Here is a 13,428-nt window from a genome sequence, read left to right on the forward strand (position 1 = left end):
AATAAACTCTTTACATATATATACAAGTTAAACTCATTTTACAAAATGATTGTAGAAATTTTGATGGAGATTTTAAATTCTAATATTATTTAAAATTTTATTAAATTATTTTATGCAATGCAAATTTAAAATTATTGTATTTAGTAATTAGAGTTAAAATTTTTAACTTAGAATATTGAATGATATTATTAAATATTGCTTAATTAGTTGTAGGTTTTGAACTTATTTCTCACTAACACATTTAATTAAGAGTATGTTATGAGTTCGTATAAGAATTCAAACTAATTCATTTGATTTAAATTTGAATAATTAATTGATATAATTAATTGTATATAAATAAAACGTTTCAAAAAATTAAACCACCAAAACTTATTAAATTAAAAGATTATCATAAAACAAAATTAATCATTTTTATATACAATAATCCTATATCATTTTTTATACACAATAAACTTATACTATTTATTTTAGCACCTAATTATTCAAATCATCCAATAGAGTAAGAACATGGTGCATGGTTCAATTCTACTGCCTTCTCTCAACGCAGATATCAAGGCCCCCTCTCCCGTAATTTACAATTATAGGGTGATGTTCACATAACTCTTTGATAATAAATTATTTTTTGATTTATTAAGAGGACCCGTACACTGAAATAACATTATGGATATACAGTCACACCACATTTAATAAATTTTTTGATAATAAATTATTAAAAAATTAAATCCATATATCAAAATTATATTTGTTTTTTCTGAAATCAGACACCATTGATTAGCGTTATTATCCCTTTTTTTTTAGATTTTAAAAATAAAAGAAAAAGATGCATAAACTACGACCGTCGAGATTAAACTTATTGCATAAAATACAGTTAGCCCGAACCAGTGACTCTCGCCTATGGCATCGGGGCTTACCGTAATTGTCACCGGAGACGAATAAGCCCTGATTTATCGATAGATTTTTCCTGGAAAGTTAAATTATTTATTGAAATCCAAGAGAAAGATGTCCGATTTAGCTTGTTTGCTCTTGCAACTCCTCATCCTTCATTTATTTTTACCTGGGATTTCAGCAATCAGGTAATGAATCCTTGTGATTTCTCCTTTTAATGTTTGCTCTATTTGGTTACTGAGGAAACAAATGGAAATAATTTACTTTGGTAGGATTTGTTGTTAAAATCCACAATAGCAGATTGTCAATTAAAGGGAAAAGTTGTGAGAAATGATATTGATGATGCAGATGAAATTCCAAAATGTGGATAATTTACGTCCTACCAGTTTTCATGGTACTATTTGATGTAGAAATAGGCTGTATAGTAGACAAAGATTGCTGGAATGAATAATTCATGGATTTATATGTTTAAATTATTTAGAAGTTTTTCATTTACTTTCGCTTTGATCTTCAAGGACTTGTTAATCAATTAGTTCTTTCATTTCTTTTCTGTCTTTCTCTTCTTTTTTTTTTTTTTTTTTTTTTTTTTTTTTTTTTTTTTTCCAAGTCCTAGGATTTCAAAAAGAAAAGCTTATTGAGAGTGCTAGGGATGTTATTTAAGGGGCTTATAGAAAGGAAAGGGCTTTCTGATGAGGATGCAGTATGGTGATGAAGGACCTATGTCAAAACAATAGAAGGATAGATTATTGGTTGAATGGTCGTATCCTTACCACAAAGGTTGCCTTTGAATTTGCTATTTTGATATGTTAGTGGTGGATAAACTTATAAGAAGCATTCTGTTTGTCGGTGATACCCAGAGTGCAAATCCCTTTAAGCAAGAGGTAGAATGAAGGGGCCTGAGAAAACAGTTATACTGCTCATAAAATTGCTGGGAAGTTTTTCAAGGCTCTAACTTATTGTTAGGGAGCACGTGCATAATGCATTCAGAAGGAAGTATAATAGATGTGAGGATGCCGACGAGTGGAAAACAAAGAGAGAATAATAAAGAACATATTGTGAAAAGGTTGTAGGTGCACTAACTGATGAGAAATTGTCATAGACGGCAGCCAAGGCCCAGGAATGCACAGTTATGGCTTAGTAGAATACTTTTATGCTGAACAGTGTGCTGTAAGCCAGACAAATATGCTGTTTTCAATTGCAACCAGACTAGTTTTTATGTTAAATATTTTTCCTTTTATGGGAAGCACCATTACTTAAACAATTGAGTTGTTCTAACTTTTCCTTTATGACTTTATTTCTTTCTTCAATTTGAGAAATTCTGATTCACGTGGAAATTATTGGTGATATCTTTATGGTGCGGATTCTCACTGTTGCATTACAGGAAGGACATTGGCTTTCAAGAGCTAAATCTTTGTAGAAACACAGTTCAAGGAAGATTTCTTCTATCTGATGACAAGGGTAGGTGTTCTCTTATATGTATTTGCGGCTTTTTAATCTAGCTAAAATTTTAAGGGGCATTTGGATTTCATCTAAAATCTTGCAATGAATTATGAGAATAACTTTTACTAAAATTATGGTTTTAAGTATAATTTATTATATTTTACATAAAATTTGTAGTGATGCATTTCATATGCATAACTTAACCAAGTGAAAATATACTCTTCTTGAGAATAAATTTCCATAGTGGAAAAGAAAACTAAATATTTGTTGGGCATGATCTGATATATTAGTTTCTTGAACTGAATCCAATATCATATTATGTTGCTATTCATTTTAGGCCATGTATGTGATGCTCTATCACTGGATCCACTATCCCGCTGCTGCCCTGAGAAAGGAGAGAAATTCTCTTGTCAGTGAGTTCTTCCTGAGCTCGTCTCTGAGGTTTTGTACTTTTCAGAACAATCAGGAAAACTGATGACGGTTTTATTTTTGTTTCTAGTGGATGCAACCTTCTTTCACAGTGTTGCAATTCCTATGAATTTTGTGTTTCATGCTGCCTTAATCCTGCGAGGGTATTCTCTTGACTGCCTATTTGGCTTTCTACTTTGTTCTGATCTTTAATCATTAAATAAGCAAAGTGAAACTTATTATTTGGACTTATTATGCAGACACGAGAGAAAGAAGTCATGAAGCTGAAAGTAGCCAAGCCATCAACTGCAGGTTTTTCCCTTTTTCCTCCCCTTTTTGTATATATCAGGAAAAGGTTTGGAAATCAACTAAACTGCCTAGCGCCAACTCATGTGCACCCTTAGCAGCAAAACATGGTATCTATATAGAATGTTTGAAATGGTAGCAGTAGCAGATGAGTTTTGCTGTTTGTTCTGCAATCTTTGTAGGGGTCGGAAAAATAAGAAATATATGGCCACCATTTTATGGCGTTTCTACGAGGATAACAGGTATCTACATTCTTTGATGTGCAGGGACTTATGCAAGTATTTTTGATTTCTGTGCTGGGAGGTGCCGTCATAATTCTGAGAGCGTGGTAAGTGCTACATTCTCATTTTGTCATTTCCTCTTGAGGTGGATCAGTCTATAAGGGGTGAGCGGACCGTTTTTTTCAGAACATTAGCTTTGAATTAGGAGATGGGAAGATAGCATGATCTGTGTTGCGTTCAGCTCACTTTTCCGGGGTTATTTTCTTTACTACTGGATAAATTGCAATGAAAGACATGCATGGTGATGAAAAGTTGGAGAACTCATTGCAATATGAAGATTCTCGGGCTTCCAAGATGTGGATCTTCAGCCAGCAGATCATTTTCTGGAGTGGCTTTATGCTATGCCTGACTCCTCTATGGATAGGATCTATGGACAGAGAGCAATTTGAAGTTGGGCGTGAAATATTACTAGGAAATGCATTATGACAGTAAAGAAAGGGTTTTCCTCATATTTCATTTTGAGTATTGATGTCTCTCAAAAAGGTTTCCTCTCACGGTTGAAAATAATTAAGAGGAATTTCCTCATTCTCTATACACGAAGCTGATTGGGAGGCTACAGTCACCTTTTCTGTTAGCTGTTAGGGGGTTGATATAATACTGCTCTTACTTCTTATCTTTTCTGGAGTGAACAAGTCATGCCTTTTTTTTTCTCTTATTTTCCTGTTAACCAACCAGTTGCTTTGCGGATTTACTATGCAACATCTGCCTTGTAAAATGATGGCATAAACAGAAAAATCTATGCATGATTTTCTTGTGATTGCAAATTAGTTAGTTTGTTAAGATATTATGTATGTGATATTGCGCCTGATTATATAAGTTTGTAAAAAATTGCAGGTTCACGAAAATGCTTATCTTAGTGATTTCCATCATTGCTTTTCTCTACCATCAAACTCTTCAGGTTTGCCTTCGATGCCTTTTTTTTTTTCCTGTTTTTTACTCCCTTTACTTGTTTTAATTATAGTTTTGTATCCTCTTCGCCATTCCTGGTCATAGGAATGCCTAAGTGGAACAACTTAAGTTCAATGGTGTAATATCCTACATTTTGGCATGCTTGTAAGCATTATGCATGAACTTTTCTTTCTTTCTTTTCCTCTCTGTTTATTTTTTCTCTTTTTCCAAATGGTGTAATATATGAAGGAAAGGAATGTTGTGAAGCAATATTTCCTCTCATATGCATGTTCTACTACATCTTCTTCTAATCTAATTAGCTCTTGAAATTGAATGCTAGCCATTTTATTTATATTGACCTTGTTTCTTATTTCCATTATGCTAAGGACATTATTTCTTTTTGTATGCTTTGAAATTTTACTACAACAGGTGCCAATCATACACAATTAGAAGCAAGACTAGTCGGCATAAATGTAGTTATTGGAAGGTGGGTCAGGGTTATCATGGTGATGGCAATTATCTCTCTTTTTTTATTTCAACTAGTTAAATTTCCCATTTGAGCTTATTAAATATTTATCGTCACTTGTCGACAGGCAAGGTAAGTCCTGTGATTCAGCTTGCAAGTCAAATGGACAATCGTGCGTCTTAAATAAGCTTCTGGTGCTTAATCAATGTGACATGTAAGGAACATGATATTTCATTTTTCTGCTTGTCCATTTGTTATTTTTTATTACATTAGCACTGCTATTTTAGTATTAAAACTATTTCAAGGATCTAAATTTTTGGGATAGAATATTTATTTGCATTGTGTTTGTTATGGTGTAACTAAAGTGATTTTGTTCATTGCATGGTTTTATCCTGACGAGTAATTTAACAATTAAAATTTTCAATTGGATAAAGATGCATGCTCTATATCTCTCTTTCTTGGCCAATTTTGCTTTTTAGTATCTTGGCTTGAAAGCAAAAGGCAATGGATTTGGTGCAAATATTGACTGAGAAATTTTTCCATCAAATGCTAGGGGAGACAATATTATAAAGGTTTTGTTCTCTCTTCAGGTGGCAGAATTTTTGATGTAATGTTGAAGTATGTGATTTGTGATACACTAACAAATTTATTGGTTCTTATTTTCTGATACGAACTTTAGTATGGTGGTTTGACTCTTCTTTCTGAACAGTATGCAGAAATATTTGAGCTGCAAGGGAGCATGTCTAGCGAGCATTGGAGCAGATCAACCTGCCGAAGTTGTTGATGATGCTCCTAAACACTCGGTATTTCCTCTTTGCTTTGAACTTTTGGTATCTTTTATTATGGTCTGGCTTCTTACTTTTATTATTTATATGTTCGAAAAACCCTGTTAAGATCATTGTGAATTGAATTCTTTATTCAGTATCTTAGGAGATGCATCCAAGATTCCTTTTGTTTTTCTTGTAATTTTTTAAGCTCAAAAAAAAAAAAATGGAAAGGAAATCTGCGAGAATGAAACATTCTGAACAAGTTCGTCAAACCGAACTTCACATCATATATTACTGCTTTGTTCTGCAGAACCCAGGAGCATGCTTGTACACTCGAACACAATCGATGCTTTCCTGTGATGGTTCACATCATCACACCAGGAGACTTTGCCCCTGTGCATAGTTTTCGCTTAGTAAGTTTTCATTCCTAGAGTACATAATTCGCTGATATTAGAGTTTCATGGTATGCTGCTTCAAAATTTTTCTGTACCCATTAACCATTTTTAAGTTGTCCGATTTGTTACTATTTAAATTCTGTTCAAGGGATAATGATTTATTTATGTACTAGTAGTTATTTCAGTTTTCCTTTGAAAACAAATAATTAAAGCATAATTATATTCATAATCCACAATTTATCTGAGACTTTATGATTGCAGGAAAATTCTGTAAGGACAAACAGTCTGAAGCATGTGGGTTATTTACGTATCTTTGTGATTGTCGCAAGAAAGGTATTAGGAAAAATTTTTTTGCAGAAAAAGATGTATTCTGGGGTTACATATTTTTAATGGCTAAATGCATAAATCACTTCTGTACTTCTCTCAAAAATGTAATGGCACCCAAATTTTGTAGGGTATGCCCCCTAGAGTTGTAAATTTTGATAAAATTACGTGTCTTTCATTACTATCAACAAAAAATTTTAGGGTTTTTGATTTTTGTATGCAAAATAATGATATAAGTTAGTATGACTTTTAGAACAATAATTTTTATATTTTTTAATTATTTGATAAGTGATTAGTTGATTTAATTTTAAAAGCTGAAGTTTTAATTGCATAATTTTATAAGTCGAAGTGTTTCATATATGTAATTTTTTTACAAATTGAAAGTAAAAGATTTATTTAAACCACTACGAAGTAAAAGATTTATTTCACTCTAAGAAATGATGTGGTTTATAGGTAAACCGCTATGAATAATTTCCTTTTTTCTTTTTATCTTTTTTTGGTTTTATCTCTGCCCAGCCCTTCGAATTGGTCGACGGATACCTTTAAAGAGTTGTGACCATGGGAAATACGATCGGGGAAACAAATTATTTCACTCAGTTTCTTTCATTTCAAGATTCTGACCAGAAAAAAAATATATATAATAGAAATAATATTTAAAATTTTTTTATTTTTATTGATTTGATTTATACGGCGAAAATCACATGACAGCCAGCTAACGAAAACACGACAGCCAGCTATTTTGGCTAGTTGCAGTAGTGGTAAATGGTAATAATAGTCAATTGTCTGCCGCTAATAATAGTCAATTGTCCGCCACTAAATTTTTACTGCCTTTGCTTACAAAGAATTTCAACACGCTGACCCCTCTCTTTCATAAAAATAAAGAAAATAATTGAAATACATCGATTTTTTTTTTTTTAAATATAACAGAATGTTTAAAGTATCTTCTTAAAATTATAAGCTCATCTTTTAATTTGGTTACAAAACATCGGATAAAATTAAAAAAAATATAATTAATGTATTTTTAAAATTTTAAATAAACATTTCAAATGAAATAAAATAAAATACATATTCATTGCTATTAAAGTGAAACGAAGGAAGTAGAATTTAGTGAATTGTTTTTTTTTTTTAATTTATATTAGTGGGATAAGAGCTACTAATAGAAATGAACTAATCAGTCATTTATATATTCCATTTGATTGGGGGGAAAAAAAAAAAGAGATTAACATAAAAGCTGTCATGGAACCCCCCAAAAAAAAAAAAAAAAAATTAATTTCAACAAAAACAATGAGATATAATGATACTTTTCTAGCTTTGTACATGAGACAAATTTGGCAGCCTTTGCTTTGGCCTCATTCCCACAAATAATAAATAATTAAGCATGCTTTATTAAAGATAACACTTTGATTTCTCCTATAATGATCATATCATTGAATAAACATTTAACACTACCAATTTGCACTCCACTTTCCATTAGAGCCAAAGTAAAAAAGACAGAATTATCATATCATAAAAAATTAAAAAAAAAAAAGAAAAATAAGATGCAATTAATCAACAAAACTTAATTAATTTTAATACACATCAAATAAAAACCCAAATCCCATTTTTTGTTCCTCTACATTGGGTATATACCTGAATTTTCCAATTCAACATTCAAAAGCTATAATCTGGTTTAAGGAATTTCTTACTTAATGGTTTTGAATTCTGTCTCATTTCCTTGACTTCTCCATTTCTTTTATCTTCTTTCCCACCTTCTTCTTCTGCTCCTTCTTCTTCACAATCAAAGGCAGGATGGTTAAGAATGCTATTAAGTAGCTGAGTTCCTCTAAGTGCATTAGTCAATGGCAAATGCCCTTGAGGAGTATCATCATTAAGTTCCCAAATAAACTCATTAGGGAAAGCTCTGTAATTATATTGCTCAACTTCAGTGTCAAGCTTTTTCATCCAACCCACTTTGAGGAAGAACTTGGAGAAGTCTTTATCAGCCTTTTTTAGCCATATTTGCTTTTGAATACTGTAACCAAACTTATTGTCACTGTATTTCTTCCATAGCTCATCAATCGCTTTAAGGTCTTCCTCTGAAATGAATTGAACTTCAGAGAAGAAGACATAACCACGTTTCTGAGCTGCTTCGCCTGCAAGAATTATTAGAAGGCGGCGAGTTTCCTCGTCTGCTTGCCTGAAGTTTTGGGTGGAGAGATGGTGCTGGAGGAGGTCTAAAGAAAAGGTTTGGGAAGTTGAAGTGGTGGTAGTTGTTGTGGGGGAGATAGAAAAAGTGGCAGTGGAGGAGGAGGAGTGTATGGAGTGGGAGAGGGAGAAGGGAGGATTAGTGGTGGTGGGTTTGAGGAAAAGGGAGGAGATAGGAGTGGAGTCTAAAGGTTGGAGCTTGTGTTGGTGGTGGTGGTGGTGGTGGTGAGGATGGTGGAGGGACTGAAGAGGGTTAGTGGCCATTTTGAGAGAGAGGTGGAGAAGTTAGGAGTTCATTAAAGAGTAGTAGAGAAAGGATGGGGGAGATAAGGAAATTTTGAAGAAGGGAAGGAAGTGAAGAGGTAATACAAAGAAGGGTTTTGATTGGCTAGAAGTGGGTGAGGCTAGATACTCTCTCTTTCTCTATCTACATGGAATTTATGGATTAGTGATAAAAATGAAAAATAATCCATATTGCCCCCAAGTAAAGACAATGAAATAATTAATGGAAGTCCCAATTAGGCGCAGGCAAAAAATTAAAAAATATATATATATATATAATTAGAAAAATCATTAATTCTTTTGAATTTGCTATGATCCAATATTTCACATTTCATTCTTATAGAATGAATCTATGTGTAAAATAAACAAATATTACTATCGTTTGCAGGATAAATTCATGGGACTCGTGATTTGAATAATGGGAAAATAAAAATTTTTGACATTTGAGTACCGGCTCATGTTCGCAGATCTTATTAACATGATTAAGGTAGATGTAAATATATGTAAAAAAAAAAAAAAAATTTAAAGATTTAAAAATAAAAGGCTAAATCTTTTAAATAAAAGACCGAGTGTTTAATCTTTGTAAATATATAAAAAAAAAATATCTGGTTTAGAGACACCAATGATATAAGCCAAAAAAAAAAAAATCAAATACAAACATCTCGATAAAAAACGAGAATTATATCCTTTTCACGATATTTTTTTATCTCAATAAAAAGAAAGATAATTTTTATTTTTTATAGAGAAGATAATATTCTTTTTTATAATTCTTAGTTTATTAATGTGGAATCTACCAATTTTCTTATTAAACGTGTTATTAATTGGTAAATTGGTGGATCAATATTATCAAGTTAGCATGAATATGATAAATCCATTTAAATCCATAAATTTTTATTGGGTTAGCATCAATGTTGTATTTAATGTTGCTAACTCTACCTAATTTCCTAATAATATTTGAACCTTAAAGCCTAATTTATATTACTGTTTAGTGGAAATACAGCAATAAAAATATTTTAAAATTCAGTTATAAGTATTTCAAAATTATAACGGAATACTAGTGTCAAGGAGACGAAAAGCTACGTGAAGTAAAAGAAGAAAAGGTAGTTGATTGCTACAAAGAACCTAACAGAAACGGTCATATTTCAGCCATATGCCATTCCGTCGAGATAGTAAAACAATGAAAAAAAAAAAAAAAAGAAGAAGAAAAACAAACCCTAACCAGTAATCTTTGCTTTAAAAGCACTCTGAGTTTGATCAGGTCAGTGCTTAATTGATTCCAAAGAAAATATGCAAGTGTCCAAATACCTAATAGATGTAGAGTATATACTTAGAATTCAGAACAAGCATCATGCACCTTAAATTCTGTACAAGCTTCGAGTATTCCGGCGAAACAATAAGAAAACAAAAGAGTTTATCAATCATATGAGATTCTCATACGATAATGATCTGCTAAACGCTGTACAGAATTATCAGCAAAGATGCCATCTACCATCTCATACTTATTGTAATTTGCCTTTAGTGTCTCCAACTGCTGCTTATGTAGCTTTTCTTCTCTCTTTAATTGTTGCTAAAGCGGGGAATCACAATTCAGAAAATCATAACTAGTCTGTAATATAGTAGAAAACTGGATTCAGCAGAACAATGTTATCATAAATCATAAACCTACCTGGAGCAAAAAAGAAGCTTCAGCAGCATGTTTCCTTGTAAGACGCTTCAGCTTCCTTGCCACCTCAAAATCAGGGTCACCTGGCTCCAACCAGCGGCAATGAATCTTTCTGCCAGGTCTCCTTGGACGATCATCAAACATCTCAATTTCAGCAGGCCGTGCTCTCACAGGCCTTGGCATTCCAGACACCATAAAAGGAAACTGAGCAATCTCTGAGACGACAGCTTTGGCATGCTTGGCCTCTTTCATCTCTACCAAAGCACAGCGAGAGATATTCTGAGGTTCCAAGTAATTTGGAACAAATGTTACCCTCAGCACAATCCCAAACTGATTTAGAGCTGATTTCAGGACAGCTTCAGTGACCTGTGGTGAGAGGTTGTCAATATAAACTGTTCGCTTCACCTTTTCTTCAAATGCAGCATATTCCTCTTGAGCTTTAGAACCCATGTGGTAGCGTACAAATCTAATAAAAGCTAAGAACTAGAGTTAGCAAAATAAGCAATTACAGGTTTCCAGTCCACAAACATAACTGATCATCTCTGGCTAATTGAACACTTCATATGCCACTATCAGATTCATAACCGATAAACCAAAAGACAGATGTCAAAAACGAGCAAAAATTAACATTTTCTTGTGATAAGTTTCAGGACTTTTGCAATGCAGATTGTAAATAACAAATTTTGTCACGAGTTTGTCTTATTCTTATCAATTGTTTTTCCCTTCAGTCTTTTTTGTCACACGCACAAAGATGTGCAATAAACACAGGAAAGGAATTTCTAAGCTATCGTATGGAATTCCCACATAAAAAAGCCAGATTCCTGGAGCCCATTATGGCTTTATCAAATGATTATGGGTTCCTATTTGTATACCCAACTACAGCACCTATATTCTCGTTAAACATCTATAGGTTATTAATGTTTACAACTTTTCATGGATTATTAGCTTAAAATCAATGGGTTCTCATACAATAGAAAATTGTCCACTAAAAACACAAACCAGCAACAACCACACCCTATTATATACAGCAAAGACGGAATGGGAGAGAGTATAGAGACTAGAAGAGAGACATAGAACAATAGAGTTACTGAGTTGTATACCTCGATTCCTGAAAGAAGACTTGCATTGGGTCATTTACTCCATGCATCGACAATGTACACCAGCGAAAAAAAAAAAAAAAAAACAGAACATAAATTTGCGTACAATAAGAGTCAACCAACAAAATGATTGAATAACTTAACCATAGGCTAAGAAGAATTGCAAGTAAATATCAATAATCCAATTCTATATGAAATAACAATACTCTATATAACAATCAACAAATTGAAATTACCCTAACCTGAAGATTGCAAGAATCTTGGAAAAAATGAAAAAGGCTTCGCCGGAGAAGATGATGGTAGTAGTGATCGTCAGCTACTTGGAGTGTTGTCGTGGAGGTCGTGGATGGTCGCCAACGATGAACGGTAGGGGGCTTGTCTGCGCTAGATAGACATGGTATTTGACAGAGTCAGGGTTAGAGAGACACAAGTTAGCTGAAAATGTTTTGCGAACAGTAGAGCTGCTTCTTTTATTAGATTGGCTTCACTAAGTACTTGGGCCGAAGTCCATTATTTGTTAAACAAAAGCTCACGTCTTATTTCCTAAAAATAATTTATTTTTAAAAAATATTTTTCAGATGACTTATTTATTTATAATGTTATAAATTAATTAAAAATATTAAAAGGTTTAACTTATAAAAACATAAATATATATATATAATTCTGAAGTAAATAATAGTTTTAAAATGCTGACATATTACTCTACGTTTTCAGCAATATATTTTTCCTTTTTTTTTATAAATTTTTGAGTTTTTCTATCTATTTTTTCTTTTCGTTTTTTAAAATTTTTAAAGTTTTTTCTTTTTTTTCTCTGTATAAATATTTTTTAAAAAAATTTAAATTATATTATATATTAACTATATGAAATCATTTAAATTATAAAATTTATCTTAATCTTTGTTTCTAACGATCTAATCATGTCTTTTATAATATATAATCTCTAACTAATCAATATTTAAGAGATTTTTTTTATAAACTACTCATTTTTATCTCTATAAAAGCTCATTTTGTCTCACTTCTCTTATGGTCACAAGAGCAACATTTCACGAGCGACGTGCAGGGCTGTAAGAGACAGCTTAGTCAAGCACCAAGCAGGTACCATTAGAAATTACAGTTTGGATTTGAAAGAGTTTTTAACTCTATAATTATATTAAACAGTGATTTTAATTTTGAATTGTTTTCGTATGAAATATTTATAACTATCTTAATTTTATGACATTGTGTTGTTAATTTATGGTGGTTTCATTTTAGTATTTTACACCGAAGGAAACACGTAAGAGGTGGATTGCTTGTGTATAATGCGAGAAATTGTATTAAAAGCATCAGGTCGTGTGGACAAAATTACTAACTAGTGATCATAGATGAAAAAGACTTAAAATTACTACCATGTTGAGCTGAAAGATTTTTACAAAGATAAGCTTGAGAAGGAGTGTTAAGCAAGCACGCTTAACCCTGGAGTTCTTCAAATTCTCCAGCCATTCCACCAAAAGGACCCTCTAATGATTAGTTTCCCCCTTTTCGGTATATGATTCGATTCATTCATGTGTTCCGCATTCCACTACCCTAGCTAGCCTGTCATCCTAGGATCGTTTTGCCGGGTCGGGATGTCACACTTTTAATTTAATACGTTTTGGTGGTCTAATTTTTTGAAACGTTTTATTTATATAAAATTAATTATATCAATTAATTATTCAAATTTAAATTAAATGAATTAGTTTGAACTCTTATGTAAAGTCGTAACATACTCTTAATTAAATGTGTTAGTAAGAAGTAAATTCAAGACCTATAACTAATTAAGGGATATTTAATAATATCATTCAATATTCTAAGTTAAAAATTTTAGCTCTTATTACTAAATACAATAATTTTAAATTTCCATTGAACAAAATACTTGAATAAAATTTTAAATAATATTACAATTTCAAATATCCATCAAATTTTCTATGATCATTTTATAAAACGAGTTTAACTTGTATTTATATGCAAAGAGTTTATTTAATCTGGTTGAAATTAAATGCCTAACAATTTAAAATTTTAATTTT

General features: G+C 32.0%; 3 protein-coding genes across 4 annotated transcripts; 1 reads left to right on the forward strand and 2 right to left on the reverse strand.

The window, feature by feature from the left end:
• Positions 1–829: 829 nt before the first annotated feature.
• On the forward strand, positions 830–6,324 carry LOC105628373 (glycosyltransferase family protein). 2 transcript variants are annotated; one of them, XR_016318705.1, is made up of 12 exons: positions 830–1,073; positions 2,267–2,343; positions 2,663–2,738; positions 2,825–2,897; positions 2,994–3,045; positions 3,306–3,367; positions 4,155–4,218; positions 4,638–4,695; positions 4,802–4,888; positions 5,228–5,292; positions 5,384–5,477; positions 5,752–5,796. XR_016318705.1 is itself a non-coding variant. In XM_012209761.4 (12 exons), the coding sequence occupies exons 1-11, from the start codon at positions 1,000–1,002 to the stop codon at positions 5,842–5,844; spliced, it is 810 nt and encodes a 269-aa protein (XP_012065151.1). In that variant the 5' UTR covers positions 834–999; the 3' UTR covers positions 5,845–5,854; positions 6,098–6,324. The 2 variants fall into 2 exon arrangements, 1 of the variants encoding a protein (XP_012065151.1); XM_012209761.4 differs by lacking the exon at positions 5,228–5,292 and adding an exon at positions 6,098–6,324 and having other exon boundaries at positions 834–1,073; positions 5,752–5,854.
• A 1,375-nt stretch (positions 6,325–7,699) lies between these two features.
• Positions 7,700–8,717, reverse strand: GUN4 (protein GENOMES UNCOUPLED 4). The gene has a single exon (XM_012209762.4). It carries the CDS (start codon positions 8,606–8,608, stop codon positions 7,811–7,813), a length of 798 nt encoding a protein of 265 aa, XP_012065152.1. The 5' UTR covers positions 8,609–8,717; the 3' UTR covers positions 7,700–7,810.
• Positions 8,718–9,853: 1,136 nt separating this feature from the next.
• On the reverse strand, positions 9,854–11,426 carry LOC105628375 (RNA-binding (RRM/RBD/RNP motifs) family protein). Its single transcript, XM_012209764.4, has 3 exons — positions 11,390–11,426; positions 10,293–10,755; positions 9,854–10,193 (listed from the first exon to the last, which is right to left on the reverse strand). The coding sequence occupies exons 1-3, from the start codon at positions 11,413–11,415 to the stop codon at positions 10,041–10,043; spliced, it is 642 nt and encodes a 213-aa protein (XP_012065154.2). The 5' UTR covers positions 11,416–11,426; the 3' UTR covers positions 9,854–10,040.
• Between the last annotated feature and the right edge of the window lie 2,002 nt (positions 11,427–13,428).

The sequence above is a fragment of the Jatropha curcas genome, chromosome 1, assembly GCF_041381405.1.
Source record: "Jatropha curcas cultivar XTBG-Jc1 chromosome 1, XTBG_Jcur_1.0, whole genome shotgun sequence".
Taxonomy (NCBI): Eukaryota; Viridiplantae; Streptophyta; class Magnoliopsida; order Malpighiales; family Euphorbiaceae; genus Jatropha; species Jatropha curcas.